We start from the raw sequence: 21,617 nt of genomic DNA on the forward strand, positions 1-21,617 counted from the left end.
TTTAGCCAGATGTCCTCTATTGACCCAGCAGTAAGAAAACTAGGCTTAGGGCCATTTACTACAACATTGAAATTCATTGTGGATTCAGGAGCACAATCCTCCGTGATCACTGATCTACCAACAGGTGTCAAATTGTCAAAAAGCACAATAATGGTCATAGGAGTGGGAGGTAGACCAGCCATCCATTACTTTACCGAACCACTGACCATTATTGATGAAGACGGAACAGAATACCCAGATCAAACTTTCGTTTACGTGCCTCGTTGTCCTGAAAACCTCATCGGACGAGATTTGATAAAAGCCATGAGCCTTGTATTAATGGTCGAAGGCTCCAGCATGGTTGTGACAAAAAGAGGACAAGAAACACCAATGCAGATGTTAGTACTAGAAGGAAAAGACAAACCACGCCCATTCTACAGTCTGGATCCGATCCAAAAAGGTCCAAAATCAGTAACAAACAATCTGCAACAGATGCCAGAACAAATCCTACCAAATTCAAATTGGGTGCCCCAAACCACGTACCCACTTCACTCCACCATCCGCTTCGCCCCGAACAAAGAGGACAGAGACTTCTTTGATCAATGGTCCCGAGTGACAACCATGCGGGCCCAAATAAAGGACCTAATTTGGGACGAACAGGCAGGATGGATGGCAGCCACAGTAATCTTTCCAGATTACATATATGCATTAACCACATATGAAGGCGTTGGCATTCCCTTTCACATTTCACTGGCAAAACCAACAGGCTGGAGATGGAAGGACATAGGATCAAAAATAAGAGATGTAACATGGTCCGAACAACGACTTCCGTGGACCCCATGTCAAGATGGAAGATTTAAACGCATCATGTCATCAGGAAACGTGGTCTGGAGGAAAAAACTAAACTGGGTGACAACATTTGTCCCCAGCACCCACCTAAGTACATGACATCCGGAGGAAACCACGATCCTGGCACTAAAAGACGCCATGGATCAAATACCACCTCAGCTGTGGTCAGCGTCAAAAACCGATGTGGGCCTAATGACCACAGCCACAGAAGTAACAATTGAACCAAGAACAAACTATCGCCCACGAATCAATCAATACCCACTCAAACCTGATGCCAAAGAAGGAATCACACCAGTAATCATGAACATGGTAAAAGCTGGAGTGCTCATAGAAGCCCCCAAGGTAACTTGTAACACTCCAATCTTTCCAGTAAAGAAAGCAGACACCACGACCTGGCGAATGGTCCACGACTTAAGAGCCGTAAATCAGGCAGTAAAACAGAGAGCCCCCTGCGTCCCCGACCCCCACACTCTACTCAATGCGCTGAAGCCAGAACAGAAATGGTTCACAGTAATTGATCTAAGCAACGCCTTCTTTTCCATCCCATTGCACGAGTCTGCCCGTCATTGGTTTGGTTTCACCTTTAATCAAAAGAAGTACACCTATACGAGACTACCCCAAGGCTATGCAGAGAGCCCCACCATTTTCTCTCAAGAAATCAACAACTGTCTGAGCCTCCATGAACACAGTGAAACCACTCAAATCTTGATTTACGTAGATGACATTCTCATCGCCAGTCCAACCAAAGAAGAAAATCAAGAAGAAGCAGTGAAACTGTGTCAACACCTGGCAAAGACAGGAAACAAAGCCTCACTGACCAAACTACAGTGGACTCAGACCGAAGTAGTTTTCTTAGGTCACATCATATCGGCAGAAGGAAGAAAACTAACCCCTGATCGGAAACAAGCTATCCTTGATGCCCCCAAACCAAAGACCAAAAGACAGATGATGGCCTTCCTAGGCCTAGTGAACTTTTGCCGTCTATGGGTTCTGGACTTCGCCGAAATAACGCAACCACTGGTGGATTTAATTTACCAAGAAGACATCGCCCTGGCCGATCCCATCACATGGACGAAAATAGCTAATGACAAGTTCAATCAGATAAAACAGACCATCACAAGCACAGGCCCTTTGGGCCTACCCGACTACAAGAAACTGTTTACCCAAACAGTGGACTGCAAAGACGGATTCATGACATCCGTCCTACTCCAACAACATGGTACACAAATGCGACCAGTGGCCTACTACTCAAAGAAACTTGATGCTGTCGCCAGAGCCCTGCCCCAGTGTGTCCAAGCAGTGTGTGCCGCAGCAATGGCTGTCCAAGCATCCGCCGAATTGGTGTTGTTCTATCCCACCACTCTACTAGTAACACACTCAGTAGATGTTCTTTTGACTCAAACAAAGATGTCATTTCTCTCACCAGCAAGACATCTTGGCCTAACAGCTGTACTGTTGTCCCAACCCCATCTTACCATCAAGAGATGCAGCACTCTCAATCCTGCAAGTCTCCTCCCAGTGGAGACAGATGGGACACCACACAGTTGCACAGAAGCCACCGAGGAAATCTGCAAACCAAGAAGAGATTTGTTAGACACACCCTTACAAGAAGGAGAAGCAGTGTTTGTAGATGGTTCCTCAAGCAAAGATGAACTAGGCAACACCAACACAGGCTATGCAGTGGTCACACAACAAAAGACACTGAAGAGCGGACGATTAATAGGAAATCTGTCAGCACAAGCAGCAGAACTCATCGCGCTAACAGAAGCATGTAAATTATTCAAAGACAAAGCAGTAACAATTTGGACCGACAGCCAATATGCCCACTCGACATTGCACATCTTTGCCGCCATGTGGGCTCGACGAGGAATGAAAACATCAACAGGAAAACCTGTTCAACACGCCAAATTACTCACTGACCTTTTGGCCGCTGTACTGCTACCCTCCAAAATAGCAGTATGCAAATGCAAAGCTCACACCTCAGCAAAAGACGCCGTTTCTGTAGGAAATGCAAAAGCAGATTTGGCAGCCAAGCAAGCAGGCCAAGACAAAACAAAGATCGTCATGCTCGCCAACCACAAAGAAACACAACAACACAACAACATTCCAAAACAAGTACTAATTGACATGCAAAACAACGCTCCAGACAAAGAAAAAACACTATGGAAAATGATGAACATTGAAGGCCTCTACCACAAAGAAGACCGACCAGTCATCCCCCGCAGTCTGTTCCACGCAGTAGCCACATTGAGTCATGGCAAGTCCCATGTCTCAACAGGAGGGATGGTATCTATGGTAGAACAGACAATGACAATACCACAGGGCTTACAAACCTATTTTAAAACTTTTTGTAGGTCATGTATGGTGTGTTGTCGTCACAATGCTCAGGGAAACTTAAGACCACAGAGAGGGAAATGCCCAGTGGGCTCCTACCCATTTGAAGTTTTACACATGGACTTTATTGAACTACACAAAAGTGGTCAGCACAAGTACTGTTTAGTGTTAGTAGACTCACTAACTAAATGGGTTGAACTTGTTCCTTCAAAACATCCAAACGCCCTCACAGTAGCTAAAGCTATTTGTAAACACATAATACCAGAACATGGCATTCCACGAGTCTTGTGGAGTGATAACGGTAGCCATTTTGTAAATACCATCGTTGACAATATGGCCATCCATTTAAAATCAGCCATGGTCAGACAAAACAGGAGAGGCAGATCCACTGACTAAATGGTTATGTGACTTGTTTAAAGAACGGACTGTGTCAAGAGCAAATGATCTGCCCTCTACTTCTCTTCCTCCTGCACAGGAAACGGTGACCCCGGGTGACCTGGTGTTGGTGAAGGTGATAAAAAGGAAAACATGGTCGAGCCCACGCTGGGACGGCCCATTCGTTGTTCTCCTGACCACACCCACCGCTCTCAAAATCGCTGAGAGAGAGACGTGGATCCACCAGAGTCACTGCAAAAAGGTCACCGAACTCAGATAAGGGATTACCCCCGGATTCTTGTCAAAAAGAAGAAGAAACAAAGGAGAAGATGACCCTTTTTCAGACATTGTTTGGACTTTGATCATTATAATGTTTATCTTATTATGTGTTATTTGTTCCTGCTGTATTGTCCCAATGTCTAAGAGATTAGTCGCCCGTATGTTCGTGGCCCAGATGTATCAATATAACTTACTACGCGTAGAGGATTATGTTGACACTGTGGAGACCGACACAAAAGTGTGACCCTCATCTTATTGTGTTTTCCTAACTTCAAATCCAGTTCCATTCTCAGACCAAGAGGTTCTCGTCACCGTGCGGTGGGGGAGTTATGGAATTTTTCCCTTTAAGTTAAGGGTTTTCGCCATTTCCTGAGAATGGTTCAAATGTTGTGAATCTATTAATGAAGTAATACTGAGAAAACTTAATTGTTTTAGTATTTACTGATATCCTTTTAAATCCACAACAGGAGGGAATGTGAAGTTGCTTAAAACAGTAGTCTTAACATTATGTGTATTTTAAAGAATATCCTGTATATATTTTTGTGTTTTTATATTATCAACTGTCGTTTAGAGGCGCCGCTCAACTTTCTTTAATGTTTTGTATTTTTCCATGACGTATGAAACGAAACTGAAACTTAACTGTAATAAAAGCGACGAGGTGGCCGGGGGAGGAGAGAGAGTCGGAAGGAGCCGAGCGTGAGTTAAGGTCTTGCGCCTCCTCTCCTCTCCCAGCCGCGGTTGCAATAAAACAAAGCAACAGCTTCTGCCTCCTTTTTCCTTGGTGCACGGTCAGTAACTAAGGGGATCTGTAATATCAGACCCAACAAAAACTTGTTTATCATGCTAACTGACTTATTTTTACATAGTCCGTTCTATATTGAAACGCTGTGATGATGTTATATTACTATGTTTACTAGCATGGAACAAATGACTATCGTAGTGGCAAGCTATGCCGTCATTTCATGAATATGACTCCGGCTCCAGAGTGAAAAACAAGCACAAAAACGAAATCCCCCCTTATTAAACAGTCAAATGCACTTAATAGTTTTGAAGAGGGTGCATTTTAAAACTAAGCTGTGTGTTCGTGCAGTTGGAGTGGACGCTAACTATCTGGCTCGTTAATGTGATTTGAAACTCGCAATTCGACACCTCTGTTACAATCTTTGTTAGAGTGTACGTTTACTAGTAACATGTATGAACATGTATCTACTAATTGCAACATTTATCTACTAACCTCGCAAAAAATGATTGCTGCAAATCCGTGACTTTGTGGGCTGCCAGTCCTTTCTGTTGATTGATAAAAAGCATCATTTGGTTTACTCATTTGTCTGTACAACCGACCACACAGCAAGATATGACCATTTTATAAGATAATCGATTAGATAAAGGACTTTACGCTGTACGAGATTCAATGGTTACAATACAGGCAAGTGGCTCTTTTGCCATCCAGGGGGCGTTCCCAAGAGGGCTGTGACATCACGTGCAAAAGGTCGATAGCAAGAGTCCACATTACAAGTATATGTTTTTACTTGGGAAAATGACATAAGGAGTAATGCATAGTGTGACTTGGATAAGTAACTTGTAACTACTTGTCTAGAAATTGTAATGCATTAAATGAATAGTTTCGATTGGCTGGCAACCAGTTCAGGGTGTACCCCGCCTACTGCCCGAAGCCAGCTGGGATAGGTTCCAGCAACCCTGCGACCCTTGTGAGGACAAGCGGTTACGAAAATGGATAGATGGATAAATTAATGGTTATAAAAAAACAAAGTCATCATATTGGAATAACGTCTTACTGGCATTATTGTTCATGACTGCATTATCGTAGGTTGGTGACAGACTATGGTGTGTTCCAATTTACGTTCAAATCCGTTGCCACCAACATTGGAATGCAACACTGGTGACAGGAAAAAAAAGAAAAAGTTTTTAAATGTGAAAACATTTCTTTCATTACCCATAATTATGACAAGTGACCAACAAGTAAAGTATCAATAATTTAATTGGAAGAAGCCAAATAACATCCATATTCCAGATGGACAGATTTGTGCAGCATCCTTTGGTGATGAAAAGAGCAATACACATTCACAGTCTTCCTTACATTCAATATGATAGAAATAGAATGCAACACTATTGATGTCCAACAATAATTCTTTCTCTCAACAACGCTTTTCATTCATACCTTAACTAGCCAAGTGGAAGTGTTGTCCAAACAGTGGTAATATGTGAGACCAGGCTCATGTTGTGTTTAATGAGAGTTGTGATAGAAAGATGTTCTACATTTCACCTCTTCTCATTTAACAACTCTGGTCAAACTGTGCACAAATCATCCGACATAGAAGGATTGCATAATTTTTGAGACAGTGGTAACATATCTATCAGCTGCTTCCAAAAAATAAATAAAACTTTTTGACAAATAAGCCCTTTATCACCAGAAGGCATAATGGAGTATGTTTCTTTCTTCCCATTTGATTCTTCTCTTTCCAGCAGCATTAAGAGAAATTAACTTCTTTTTTTTTTTTTTGATCAAGCAGAGCATAGTTCCAATCTTTTCCTCAAGAAAAGTCTACTCTATAGCATCAGGCCTGGTGGCCACATAGACAAAGACGATGATGAGCAGCACGACGACAGCCAGCGTCGGCAGCACGATCGTGGCAATCTGCTGCCGTGCTTCCTGCATGGCTTGCTTCCGCTCCTTCTTGTCCTTGGATGTTTCTTTTTTGGGTTTGCCTTTCAGCTGTCTCATGATGCCCTCCTGACCACTGGATCGACGTCTTCACTTTGCTCACAGGACCCTGTCAAAGAAAAAAACCAAATGAGTTGCATGTCAAGACAATTTGCAGATACCAGCTGATCGTCACTTTTTAGACAGTGACGAAGTTGTTGACAATAGTTTTTTTTCTGTTCTTGTTAACAGGTGTTCTATTGCTATAAAAACATGGAACCTACCAAACGAAGGATTAGTCTTCTCTTTCACCAGGAAAAAAAGAATATTTGTATCTTTTTCCGTTTTGCAGAAATTAGCATTAGAATATAGCGAAGTTTCATCAATATTCACATTCCTGGTGAAAACACTGACAAAAAGAGCTTGTTGCAACGTGGCCGTGTTTGATCTCTTATACTCTGCTGCCACTTGCTTGCCGTTTTTTGTAATAACTACCATTGCTTTAAGCCAACTGTTCATGTCAGAAGTTGCATCAAAGCCTTCTGTATGCTCTTGCATTACCCCCCCCCCCCATAAAAATCAATGCAAAAAGAGGTGCACTACAAGAAGCACGCAGTCCAGTGGTTAATACGTATTGTCTCAAGAGGTCCTGGGCCCTTGGGTCAGTTTTCTCCGGCTTCTTCCCACTTTCCAAAAACATACAATGAAGATTCTCAATTTTTCATAGGCGTGAATCTGAAAATGAATGCTCGCCTAAAGCCAGTTGGGATCGGCTCCAGCTCACCCGTGATCCTACATTAAAAATTTAATTAAAAATATATTTCAGATTATGACAATAATCTGTTCAATTAATTGATTTCTACAATGATTTTGAGGAATTGTCCCAGGCTGTCAGATTTATGAATGAAATACAATAGCATCAATCACACGCGTATGAGGCGCGCCGATCCGCCTGCCTGCGCCTCTCCATCAAATGCGTCAAAATAGCGTTAGATCGCCTGCGCTGCAAAATAAACCTTTTAGGCAGTGTAGAATTTAGTCTACTTTTTGTGGCCAAAGCGGCGATGCGCTGATGGGTGCGGCAGCTAGACACGCTGGAACGCCCAGGGAAGCGAAGCATGTCTACTAAATTTACATACACGAAAATTGATATGCGCCCGTCAGTATATGAAAAAGCCCATTGTCTGCAAAAAGCAGAGACTTAACGCTGTGGCCAACCGGACCTCTGTCCATATACTGTAGGTCATGAAATAAACCAGTGACAAAGTGCAGCTTTGTGGAGTTCAACACCCATTGACAACTGTCCGTATCAACAATACTCATTGTACAACATACTCCCAAAAAACCCTACAGGACTCACCAAGAGACACGGTCAAACGCCTTCTCAAATCCACAAAGCACATTACTGGCGTCGGGCGGAAACCACGCATCTCCAAACAGCTTGTTTGTTGAGCAATTAAAGAGAAACATGGTATACCCTGGACTGGTCACTGGTCAACCGCAGGGTACACATAGACAAACATTCACACTCAAATTCACACCTGTGGGAAATTTAGACTTAATAAGCATGTTTTGCTGGGTGTGTGAGGAAGGCGGAGTACCCATTACTTTTGAAAACGCACGCTAATTTTGGGATGAGTAACAAGGTTGGATTAACCTCCAACTACAAAAGCACAACTCTGTTGTGTTAGATTAAACTGGAAGGGCCAGATTGCACTTGCATGACTCATTCAACATGACGCTAAATTAGTTGCCATGTAGGCTACTAACATCATAATGTAGTCCAGCATGTTTTTCTATCCAAGCCTAACTTGTGCATCCTCCTCTCTAACGGCAACTGCCCTCGCTTCCATCACTCAATCTATCAACTGGCTCTCTTGCCTGGCACCCTTCTACAAGTATACTTACAATCGCTTCTCTGAACGTCTCCAAAACATCTCACTTTAGCTATTCCCCCGTTGAGCTGATTTCTAATCCTGGCCAGACCTGAAGAGAACCTCAACATCTTTATCTCTTCCACATCCAGCTCTCACTTCTGTCATCTCTTCAGTGCCACTGTCTCAAATGCTTGCCACACACCAAGTTACTAGGGATATAACGATAACGGCAATATCGTGATATCACGATATGAAAACTGCCACAATATACCATCGTCGTCATGTCACAATATTAAAAGCAGCACTTCTGCAAAAAAAAAAGTCAGGTTGATTTCCATTTGTGCAGTTCTAGGACCATCTGGTGGCTAGCTTTTTTATTTTTTTAGTGCAGTTTAATTTTCAAAAGGGATGTTTTGGCCCTTTTATGTTTAAAATCCACGCTAATGGTCAGATAAAGGGGAACGTAATATGCTTGTTAACCGAGTCAATATGTGGAGAAACTCAATGTGTGCTTGCATTATCAAGTAAGTGCCTAAATATTAAGTGTTATTAGAGATTGTAGGTTGTTTATATGCATTGCTGTAATGTACAAAAGCACAATGTTGTTTGTTTTATTAGTATGAGTTATTTTTCTTCTTTTTTTACAATATTGTGACCCTTTTTGGTATCGCCAACCTCCCCTATAGCGTGATAATTATCGTATCGTGACCTTCATATCGTGATAATATCGTATCGTGATGTTTGGGTATCGTTACATCCCTAGAAGTGACGTGGCCAAAACCAACTGAACTGACCACTGAATGGAACATTAAGCCTTAAATTTGATTTCAATGCTGTTCAAACATGAAACAGATTGCAACCTCTCGCAACTGATGAGTATTTTCTAAATTTGAGTTTGAAAAAATGCAATAATTGACTCTTAGATTTGTATCAGGAATAATCGTATGGAATCGAATCGTGACCTATGAATCGTGATACAGATCGAATCGCTAGGTACTAGGCAATTCACACACCTGTTAAAAAAATAAAATAAAAATCGGCCAATTAATCGTAATCAGTATTTCTTTCGGTCAAAAATTGGTATCGGCCAAAAAATGCATATCGGTCGGGCCCTATCCTATATGCATTGGCTGCACATTTTTCAATTATAGAGCTGCTATTTATTTTAATAACCGATTACTCTGTCCACTTTTTGTTATTGATTGATGAATCTGATTATTTTTTAAACATTCTACCCAAATTACCATCCCTTTATTATACAAAAATGGGACATTTCAAATTGACAGCGAAGGGCATGCACAAACATACTGTATACTGTATTATGATTCAGTTATTGATTTTGTCTGTAACGTGCACTGTTAGTGAAAGGGGAGGCTGGGGACTCTACACTGCATAAAGGCTGGTCTCTAGTGCTGCAAAATACAAGCTGCAGGTGATTGTGTTTTCGTCATCTGCAATGAAAGGTATTGATCGGCATTCCGATCACATACTTTTCTATGGAAATCGGCTGGTTACAATTTTTCTTTTGTATTTTACTGTTTTTATTTATTTACTGTGCACATGAATTTAAAGGTATTTTCTTACATTTATGACAGATCTGTCTTATTTCACTTTAAGACAATTAATAATCTGTTTAATTCATATTTAGTTATTGAATTAGAATTATGAAAATATTTTCATGTCATCCCTGCCGATGTTAATGCTTGTGTAACACTTAAATTATTATAACACGTGTTACTTTCATTAATGCCCTATCATCTTAACCACTTCGAGCTAACCTTTCCCAGCGTGCTCTCCTGCACTTCCTGGTTCCACCAAAAAAGTATCCTTCTCCCCTTTCTTTACCAGAAGACAACAATTTTATTTAATTATGTACATATTTGGGGAAATGATTAGTGTCGTAAAGTCTGGATTAACAGCTCAGAATCAACCGGTTTATTTGGAAAACAGGACAAGCAACCAAAGCTTTTTCATGTTGAGATAAAATTTTGCTGTATGCTCAATTATAACTTAATTAAACGTTAAATCAGACCATTTCTTATCTACATAGATTTAAAAAAGAATAAAAAAGAAAAGAAAAGCCTACTGCACAGCACTCACAATCATATGCGTTAGTGACCTCACTACGTTATAAGTTTGATGAAATGTTTCAGTAATAAGCAAAAACTGCGGTCATAATGCGTGTTAGTTACGCTACACTATGGACAAGTTAGTAACTTCACAACAGGACAGGACTGTCAGGAAACTGTTTACAAAAAGTTATGTTAGTTTAAACGGAGTTCTCTTACAAGAACGGTGTGCGTTGGAGTTCCACGTCTTAAAACAAAACAAAACGTGTCAGCGTCTCCGTGGGTTATTTCAGGGGCCAAAACGTCTGCTATACAGTATTCCAAAATGGTATGGTAACCCCAAAACACGCTTGAAAGTTGAGTAAAATGCTTGACGTGGCATTCAGTCGCGCCTCATAGAAGGAAACTACGTTGACTGTAATTTGAAAGGATATCAGGGAACTTCCTCTCCACCTCTTCAAAATAAAACACAAGGTGACAAACATTAGGTTGAAAGGCGGGGTTAAATGGAGCCAGCCAATCACTGGGCTGACATAAAAGGCAGCCAATGAATGGATAGTTTGCACCGTTTGCGCTAGCGGCAATACGGCCACAAGATGGCGGTGAGGAGAAAATATTCCTTTCTCTCACGTTGCTTTTTAATGATTAATACATAATAAAATTGTGATTCATTTCATTCATCATGGTCTCATAACTCACAGTCATTACTGTATTGTAATATTTTTAGTTTATGTTTTTAGTAAAATAAATAAATAAATAAATTTGTACATAGAACTAAACATCTGGAGCTGTCTCTAAGTAGAACTATCTCTGCATTATCTTTCTGCATTCTCGATCAGTAGGGCTACCAGTAGGTACTCACCTGCGCACCAGAGTGAGGACAAGAAAATGAGTCGACGGTAGGATTTTTTTTTTTTTTAGTACAGTGGCGTTAGTATCTGAAGGTGATATTGAGTAAATACTATACGATACGATACGATATACTTTTATTTTCCCCGTGGGGAACTTTTTCCTGGACTCCGTCCAGCTGCAGTTTACAGTAAAGAGAAAACAACAGAATAGAAAGAGATAAAATTAAAATTAAATAAGAAGTGCAGCAATAAGTAGAAGACTTCCCAGAAGTCTTCACAGAAGTATACATGTGTAGAGAAGTACATACATGAGGACTGCACACACCCATATACACACACACACTCCTATATATATATATATATATATATATATATATATATATATATATATATATATATTAGTGGTAAATAAATTTATTAGACGTAATCATGGTACTTTAACTTTAAAACTTAAAAACATCTTGAAGAATGCAGAATATTACTAGTCTGAATGGATATATTTCCTGTACTTCGGTATCAAAAGTAATTTTCTGATATTAAACGTACTTAAGTATTGGAAGTAAACATTCAAAAAAGAAGGGAGTGGTTTGAATAGAATTGTTTTACCTGTCACCATATGTCGCAGGCATAGACAGATGGAATAAAATATAATAAAAAATAATACATACTATTTTTATGGCAAATAAGTGAAAACACACACGGACGCACGCACGCACGCACGCACACGCACGCACGCACACTCGCACACACACACACACACACACACACACACACACACACACACACACACACACACACACACGGGAGAGGACCGGGAGGGGTGGTGGTGACAATTCGATTATTTTTCAAAATCGTTCAGTCCAAATTGACATGGAAACAGTTGCTCTAGGCATGAAAGGTATTTTTGAGCAAAAACTAAATTCAATAATCGTAGTAACAAACAGATCGTACTACTACTGACGTATAAAAACGATGACTCAAATTTAGTCAGTGATACATAAATAATATTCACTGTGTATGACACCATCGTAAAGTGGTAAAGGTGTTTTTGCTCTCTACACTTTATGCTTCAAAGAGACATTAGAACTCAGTAACGTCGCTGTCACGCAGTCCGCGTAAAACATTGGCTGCCTCAAGTGTCAATCAAGGAGATTACAGCTACGTCACGACGCCGTCGTCGCCGATTGGTTGGCCGCCCACCATAATCTCACTGCCCAGTTACCGAGGTTTGGTTCACCATGTTGGATCAAATGTTCATCATTATATCGCTCTGTGTCTAACAGCCTATCATGCCGGTGACAAGTACTCGTCGTGGGCTAAAAGTGTCGTTCTGACGTGGTGCCTTCCCGTTCCATCGATGACAACAGGACTCCGCGACACGTTCTCGAAAGAAAGGAGGGATTACTGTTTTGATTTGGAGACATTGACACCCAGTAGCTAACACTGAGCTGTCAGGTTCGGTACCGCGGTCTTGTTCACTAACAAGAGTCTCCTTGCACGCGTTTTAAAGGATTCAACTTTTTCTTAACGCCATCCAGTGACTCTGGGTGAACTTTGTCGAGCACGAGAGGACAACGTGTGTTTGAAAAGCCAAAGACTGTCTGTCGATGGGGGAAGTAAGTTGCCAGTCACCCCATCTGCGAGGATTTCTCTTCTGCTATTTTGATGCATGTTCGATGCCCGTTCGCTGTCAGAATGTGGAAGCTTTTTGAGAAGGCGCTCAGCTCTGTAGTTCGATGTAATATGTGAGTGAGGTGGGTCACCAAGGCCTGGGCCTGCCTGCCTGCCTGCCTGCCTGCCTGCCTGCCTGCTGTCGTGGGGCCTGGTTGAGGATACACCTCCTCTGTACCGGATCAACAGCGATAATTAGGACTCGGAGATTACCACTGTTTACGGAGTAGCTATTTGGCCTGCACACACTTCCGAGGAAAGGGCGGCTTTCGTTTGGAATAATTGATGCAATTTCCAGGCAGCCTGGAGCCCAGGTGGCGGGAACGACAACAGTGCTGGACCAGAGCGTCTGGCAAACTTGGACACTTCAAAAAGATGAGAGCCCGTTTTCCCATGTGACAAGCGTCAGACCACACTGTAAGGAAACAGACTTTAATCAGCAGGGAGGGGGTGCCACCACAACCATGAGGGACATTTAGGGCCTCCGTTTTTATTTATTGAGGGGTGGGCGGGTTGTTTTCAGTTATTTCTTTAGTTTTTCCATTATTGCTGGTAAGGTACTGATGCTTTCAGGTCTCAATAGAAGACTTGTGTAGTTATTCCCTCTCTGCTGGCCTGATGGTGCGAATCTAATTCAAAGGGTTTTAGTCATATCCTTGTTGAACCAGAATGGTAGGACTCCCTATAGATAAAAAGACAGTCAAAGAATCTACCCCCCTAGTACTGCTGTCTTTATGTTTCCTCTAAGTTTCATTGCTTGTACAGTAGGAGCCTGGTAGCCATTCTCATCACTTCAACGTTTGATTAGTGAATGACTCTTTGTGGCACAACAGCTTCAAATGTTACAAAAATGATGGCTGCATACAATGGTGGCTCCTCGGCCGTGGCTGCCCATCACCCTCATCACCACCACCAGCTCCAGCATCTTCCGCCTCCTCACATGCATCACCACCTCCACGTGGGCCAGCATCACTTGCAGCACCCGGGCTCCGCCGCTGCCGTTCACACCATCCAACAGCACACCTCGACTGCTGCCGCTGCAGCCGCTGTGATGCTCAACCCTGGTCAACAGCAACCTTACTTTCCCTCTCCGGCCCCTGGACAGGCCCCCGGGCCCGCGGCGGCTGTGGCTCCTGCCCAAGTTCAAGCCGCCTCTGTCAAAGCTCACCACCATCATCACCACCATCAGCAGCAGCACACATACAACCTGCAGCAGCAGCTTGATATAGAGCCTGATAGGCCTATTGGCTATGGTGCGTTTGGGGTTGTCTGGTAAGTACGCCTTAGTGTTAATTTTTTTTTTTCTATGCCTTTACATAGTTAAGTGTACAGGTAGACAATCAAAAGTTACATCTGTTGGGCCCCTCTCATCAGTAAACAACTTGCTAGAAACACCTACACTGCTTGCTTCACACTACAGTGAACCCCTCCTACTTGTGGTTCCGCTGCACCTGCGATTCAATATTTTTAATAATATATTTTAGTATTATTTTGTCAACACCTGCTGTTTGTGGTAAACACTAGATGTTTATCCCTCTTTTGTCATTTTTTTTTGTGGCCCCCTCATTTTTGCCCATGTGTACAATTTGAAAAAAGGCCCCCAAAATGTTTTACCTGTGAAAGGTTTTTCCCAGTTTCCTTGTAGTAATTGGATGGCGTTTTGCACAACTTTTTGCAGTACATTGTACTGGCATACTTGATGTTTTGGTTTTCTTGCCTTATACGCACATGGAATTCACTGATGGCTTTGGCCCTTCTAGCTTAGCGTTGCCTTTTGCACGCAGCTCAAAGAAAAAACACAAAAAAAGCCAAAATTGACACAATTTTACACAGAATGTAAAAAAATGGGCTTGATAATATTGCTGGCACCCTGAACTCAATATTTGGTTGCACACCCTTTGAAAGAAATAACAAAGCAATCTCTTCCTATAACCATCAACAAGTTCTTTGCACCTCTCAGATGGAATTCTGGACCACTCTTCTTTTGCAAACTGCTCCAGGTCTCTCAGATTTGAAGGGTATATGCAACAATTTTGAGATGGGTGTTCAATGGATTTAGAACCAGACTCATCGTTGGCCACTTCAGAACTCTCCAGCGCTTTGTCTCCAACCGTTTCTTGGTGCTATTTGAGGTATGTTTTGAGTCATTGTCCTGCTGGAACACCCATGACCTCTGACGCAGACCCAGTTTTCTGCCACTAGGTCCTACGGCCCAAATTATTTTGATAGTCTCCAGATTCCATAACTCCTTGCACACTGTCAAGGCACCCAGTGCCAGAGGCAGCAAAACAACCCTAAAACATCATTGAACCTCCACCATGTTTGACTTTAGGTACTGTTTTCTTTTCTTTGTAGGCGTTATTCTTTTTTCTGTAAACAGTAGAATGATATGCTTTTCCAAAAAGTTCTACTTTAGTCTCGTCTGTCCACGAAACGGTCTCCCAGAAGGATTGAGGCACATTTTTGCAAACTCCAGTCTGGCTTTTTTATGCCTCTTAGTCAGCAGCGGAGTTCTCCTTGGTCTTCTCCCATAGGGCTTCTTCTCATTCAGATGACGACATATGGCCCGAGCTGACATTTCTATTACCACCGTCTGCAAAACGGCTTGAACTTGTGTAGAAGTTGACTGAGTTTGTTTATCCACCATTCGAACTATCCTGCATTGCATTCTATTGTCAATTTTTCTTTTCCGTAGGGAGATTAGCCACAGTTCCATGGGTAATTAACTTCTTGATTATAGTATGCACAGTTGACAAATTAACTTCAAGATCTCTGGAGATGGTCTGGTATCCTTGAGATTTTTTATATTTTTCAGCAATTTTGTTTCTGAAGTCCTCAGACACATGATTTACCCACAGTTCTAAAAGGGTGCCAACAATTCTGTCCAGCCCATTTTTTTGCATTCTGTGTAAAATGTTGTCAACTTTGGCTTTTTCCAATGCACATCAAGGAAATCAATGCATTGATACCAAAAACATTTGTAATTGCAGCAATTTTTGGGAGAAATGGTGTACTTTATGAAAAATTTCCAGGGGTGCCAATAATTTCGTCCATGACTGTACCTAATTTTTTTTTAACTTTTATAAATTGTTATGAAATCTGTATCAATGACTAAAAATGCAACCATATTCATATTGCACCAACATTTCTTCACAGTTTTATGTTAACGAGTATGAAAAATTAGAAAAAATATTGTACACTTTATTATAATAATATATATATATAGATATAAATTGAGACATTGAATGTGCGATTAATCATGAGTTAATTATTGAAGTCCTGCGATTTTAACTACAATTAAAAAAAAATAATCAACTGACACCTAATAATAATATATATTTATTTATTTATGTTAGCAAAAACTTGTTGCAAAAAGTAGGAGTGCCGCATGTGCACTGTGCAGAAGGCCGCTCATTAATTTTTTTGGTACAAAAGAAAATGTTTAAAAAAAACGTTAGACTGGTGCCGCTTTCCAAGTTAAAATATTTCCACACTGCCGACATTGCTGCTGCTACATGAAGCTTTCGGTTTTTCGGTTTCGGCTTTAGATTTCGGCCACAACTACCAGAACGTTCCCCAATGGCTTTGTTTACTTCAGGTGTTGAAGGCTGTGTAGCGACGTTGCATAGTATAAAACGTTTTGTTTGGCATTATGTTTATCTCTGGATGATTTTTTGTAGCCCCTAAAATAATAATAATAACAAAATTGCCAAAAATGAAAAACCAGATCATTTTCTCCCGATACCGATCAGCTGAAAATGATGTGATAGGGACTCGTTTTCCGATCACGCGATCGGGACATCCCTATTGCAAACAATGATCAAGTTACTTATCGGTTATCGACATCGGCACCTTCTAAATTTTTGCTTTATCGGTATCGGTTCAAAATGGCATTAATAATCTTTTCTTTTTTTTACGATTATGCTGATTTTGTAATTGTGGAGTGTATTAATGGAAATTGCAATTGAATTTCGGTTAAATGCACAGCCCTATAACAGACATTATTAAATGAACTTAAAGTGAATAACATTTATATAACCCTTCATTGCAATAATTGCATTAAACCTGTGATTCATTGATTTTACCAGACTGTTGCATTCTTCATTTTAAATGTGTGGCGTTATTCCTAGTGTTTCCGCAAGCGCTGCCTGTGTGTGCTCATTCTGGTGTGTGTGATCGGCGTTCTCTCACAGTTTTCAGTAATCGCCTCTACCAAGGGGTTTAGTTTTCCCTCACATTTGTTCTTTAGTACAGTTTTAACAAAAGATCATGCAATTTATTCCACTTTGTCCTGCTTTTCAAATCAGTTACAATGCACTGACAGCAAGCTACCTTACTAATAATTTACTCCAAAAATCTGGAATATTAATGTTTATCATGAACTAGAAAGTGTGAATTTGAGAAAGTTCTATTTTCTGAGCTAGATAAAGCCCTTAATGACTTTTGAGGATTACCATCCAACAAGTGGATCATTTCAACATTTTTACTATACTTGATAAGAACATTAATCAACAGTGAGTTAATATACTTTACCATTGCAACCACTTTTATATTCACATTGTGGGGATAAAAAGTGTTGCTTGTCACTGTTATCATATTTTTTTATTTTGTGACTCATTGAAGCCATAATTTATTAATGATCATAATTATATTTATTAATCTGTGCACCTGAACAGTATGCAGATTGTTATCTGATTACATAATATACACAAAAACAACTATCGTATGGTGTTCTTAAAAAAAAGTATGCAACTTCAAACAAATAGTTCTGAAAGTGAGCCCATAAGTACCCTGCCGCTGCATCTCGCCTTTGACCCTGGGGGAGAAGGCTGCCTGGCCACCGGGGACTGCCTCTCCAACGACCGTGAAAGCGTACACATCACTCGTAATTTGAAAAGTGCTTATGCTTAATAATCAATCATCAATTATAAATCCTTTGCAATATATTATCATCATCATCATTTAATCCGTGGTGATGCTGTGCCATGCCTCTGCTGCAACTGTCTTCACATTGTGCTTGTTCTTGGGGCACCGTCCCCTCAGTTTTTGTCTTGAGCAAGTGAAATTCATGCTTAATCGGATTCTGGTCAGATGATTGACTTGGACTTTGCATGACATTCAACTTTGTGTGGAAAAACTTGATGCCTTCACACTATGCTGGGGGCCATTGTTCATCTGCACTGTGAAATGCTGTCCAATGAATTCTGAAGCATTTGGCTGGATCAGAATTCATACAGCAGCTTTTTTCAGTAGTCACATCACAATAAATACAAGGTAACCAGTGCCATTGGCAGCCATACATGCCCACTTGCCCATAGTACAGTTGAGCAGCCAATAGTCATATTACTTTTGGCTCCTTAAAAAGTGGGAGGCACATAAACAAACTAGGCCTGGATGATTAATAGAAATGTTATCGTGATTTTGATTTTGACGACGACGATATTGTATATATTAATATCACGATATTGCCGTTATGGTAACATCCCAAGAATGCACCATGTAGCTTGTAGCAAGCCCGGCGCGAATCAGTGTGATTCTGCCATCCCTGAGCGTCTTTTAAGACAGTTGTTCTCAACCCCAATCCTCGAGTACCCCTATCAAGCCTGTTTTCCATGTCACGCTTCATGCAGAGCTTGCGGCTCAGCTGTGTTGGCTGAGGAAGACATGGAAAACCGGCTTAATAGGGGTACTCGAGGACCAGGGTTGAGAGCTATTTCTTAAAGCAGTTTAATGACACTCCAGTTGGAGTTAACTGTAAAACTAAACTCACCATAAGGAGAATTACATACAGTGTGTATTTAAATTATAGCTGTCAAATAATAATGATTTTTTAAATCAAATTAATCACATCTTAGAATTTCTGATTAATCATGATTGGTCGCATAGTTAAGAAGAGTTTTTATTTTTTTTAAATTGCCCGCTAAATTTAAAGAGCACCTGTTTTGTGTTATTTAGACATTTAATGATATGAGGACATCCTCAACATTTTTTTTATCCACTGCACACTCTCATCATCCTCCTTTTTCTATTAAGTTAATTACTTGCATAATTTCAAATGAAAAAAATAAATGACCCCAGTAGTTTGACATGAACAAATATTCTGGATGTCATAGGCAAACATTTATTAAATGCTTTACTTTAAAGCATTTAGTTATGTTTATTGCTTAAATACAACCTGTGCTACCTTTAACATATCCATCCCAGGGTTTTTCCTGGCTCAAATTAGGGCAGAGGCGGTACCATCCTGACATAATGGCCGACTACCGATACCAGGTATCGGTGCCAATACAGTTTCATTTGACAGTATTGGTACTCGCGGCAGTGACCGATACAATTATCGGCCTCCCTCCTGCAGCCATTTTACAATCAGGAACTAGAAATTATATTAATTGCCATTAATCAATCAAATGCACATAAGCTTTGACATAGATGAAAAATTAATTTCCAGGTTTAACCAGCAAGACAACGAGACGCCCGACAGCCAGCCAGCGTCATGTCAAATATGCACAATATATTTTATACAGACTTTAAACATTTTGCATTTCCACCGTGGATAAAATATTGCCCTCATGACACTACAGGCACGCGAAGCTCACCGCGAGTGCTCAAATGGAACACACCAGCAGTTTAGTATACAGTATTTTTATTTTACTTTTTTATTGTAACTTTTTTTTTTTAGTTTAAGGGTTCACAGAATTTTCTTTTCCTCAAAATTTAAGGATGCAAATATATCCAAGGACTATTTTTGGGGGGTCACATTTCCACATGACAGCACAAAATACAATCCCTAAGATAAGATAAGATAAAATAAATATGATAAAGAGAGTAATATAATGCTTAAGTTTTAAAATGAAAAATGAAAATGCAAGAGGCTTGAATTTCATGATATTTCTAAGGTTATGTTATACTTGATAAAAAGAATAGTGTTCAAGAATAAAGTTTTCAATGTGAAGGAAGGGAATGGGCATAATAAGGCTATGATCATAGATTTGAGTAGTTACGTTTTCGCAGTATAAATAAATAAAATATTAACTTTTAAAATCAATGAATAATCATTTTATTAATCATGATTTCAATCTCAAATCAAAAAGAATCGTGATTATTATTTTTCCCATAATCGTCCAGCCCTTATACAAACTGTTGTAATTCCTGTACAGTTCACCCGATTTGGATATAAATGCCCTCAAATTAAAGCTGAAAGTCTTCAGTTAAAGCACATCTTGTTAGTTTTATTTTACAGCCATTGTGGTGGTGCTTAGAGCCAAAAAGACAATTGTGGGTTGTCCCAATAGTTATAGATGTGGTTGTTGGCTATATTATCAGTGCAATGTGAAAATATTCTATTATTATTTATTACTGACTCAGAAGAGTTCCCTGCTGTGGTAGGAGACTTATTCTTATTCGACTTTGACAATCCAAGTTGGAGGATGGGTGAACACTTGAATTGCCTTCCTTTTTCCTCCCTGAAAGTGTCAAAATCAGATAAGCATTACATGGAAAAAACGTTTATATCCCAGATGGCCAACAGAAATAGGAGTATGGTGTACCGAGCCCTCTGATACGGGCTGTTCGGTCCCTGTACGACCGGTGTCAGTGTTTGGTCCGCATTGCCGGCAGTAAGTCGGATTCGTTCCCAGTGAGGGTTGGCCAAGACTGCCTCTTGTCACGATTCTGTTCATAACTTGTATGGACAGAATTTCTAGGTGCAGCCGAAGCATTGAGGGGGTCCGGTTTGGGGCCTCAGTATAGAATCTCTGCTTTTTGCAGATGATGCGGTGCTGTTGGCTTCATCAAGCCCTGATCTCCAACTTTCACTGGATTGGTTCGCAGCCGAGTGTGAAGTGGTTGGGATTAGGATCAGCACCTCCAAATCCAAGACCATGGTCCTCAGTCGGAAAAGGGAGGCGTGCGCTCTCCGGGTCGGGATGAGATCCTGCCCCAAGTGGAGGAGTTCAAGTATCTTGAGGTCTTGTTCGTGATTGAGGGTAGAAGGAAGTGGGAGATCGACAAACGGATCAGTGCAGCGTCTGCAGTTATGATGGCTCTGTCGGTATGTTGCGATGTAGAAGGAGAAGAGCCAAAAGGCGACGCTCTCAATTTACCGGTCGATCTATGTTCCTACCCTCACCTATGGTCACAAGCTGTGGGTCGTGACCGACAGAACAAGATCCCGGATACAAGCGGCCAAAATGATAATGATAATAGTTTGCTGAGCACATAATGTAACATGCTAGTTTGGCTGCATCATAAAAGTTTGTTTAGCGCATTCTAGTGACTGACAGTCTTGGTGTTGCCAGGGATTTTTATTCCTTTGCCCATCTGTTTTCTTTGACTGATCCTATTTGAGGTTTACTGAAGGGTGCTTTGAAAAGGGCTCCAGTGTGAATGCTCTTATACCTGCTGCGCTCCTCACGAGGATTTAATCTTGGTATCCCCGGATTTAAATGTTGTTTGACTCATCAGTGGAAAGGCATTCAAATTTGACCATATTTTATACTAGGGATGCACCCTCGGGAGTAAAAAAAAAAAATGTCTTGGGGGAAGAAAAAAAAAGTTCCTTGAGTGGCTTTTGAGTGGAATACATTATTTATAGTGTGTATGCATAAGAGTAACTCCTGCTTTTTTCCCCCATGTAGCCTTGTTTTCTGAACACACACACACGCACACACAC

At 40.8% G+C, this 21,617-nt stretch overlaps 2 protein-coding genes across 2 annotated transcripts in view; one reads left to right on the top strand and one right to left on the bottom strand.

The window, feature by feature from the left end:
- Positions 1-5,797: 5,797 nt before the first annotated feature.
- On the bottom strand, positions 5,798-10,856 carry smco4 (single-pass membrane protein with coiled-coil domains 4). Its single transcript, XM_077565808.1, has 2 exons — positions 10,644-10,856; positions 5,798-6,608 (listed from the first exon to the last, which is right to left on the bottom strand). Exon 2 carries the CDS (start codon positions 6,557-6,559, stop codon positions 6,380-6,382), a length of 180 nt encoding a protein of 59 aa, XP_077421934.1. The 5' UTR covers positions 6,560-6,608; positions 10,644-10,856; the 3' UTR covers positions 5,798-6,379.
- Positions 10,857-12,506: 1,650 nt separating this feature from the next.
- nlk2 (nemo-like kinase, type 2) overlaps positions 12,507-21,617 on the top strand; it is a 49,233-nt gene continuing 40,122 nt past the window's right edge. The window contains exon 1 of the mRNA XM_077565845.1: positions 12,507-14,218. Within this exon, the coding sequence (XP_077421971.1) occupies positions 13,758-14,218 (461 nt within the window). The 5' untranslated portion in view covers positions 12,507-13,757. The remainder of the gene's footprint in view (positions 14,219-21,617) is intronic.

The sequence above is a fragment of the Vanacampus margaritifer genome, chromosome 5, assembly GCF_051991255.1.
Source record: "Vanacampus margaritifer isolate UIUO_Vmar chromosome 5, RoL_Vmar_1.0, whole genome shotgun sequence".
Classification (NCBI taxonomy): Eukaryota; Metazoa; Chordata; class Actinopteri; order Syngnathiformes; family Syngnathidae; genus Vanacampus; species Vanacampus margaritifer.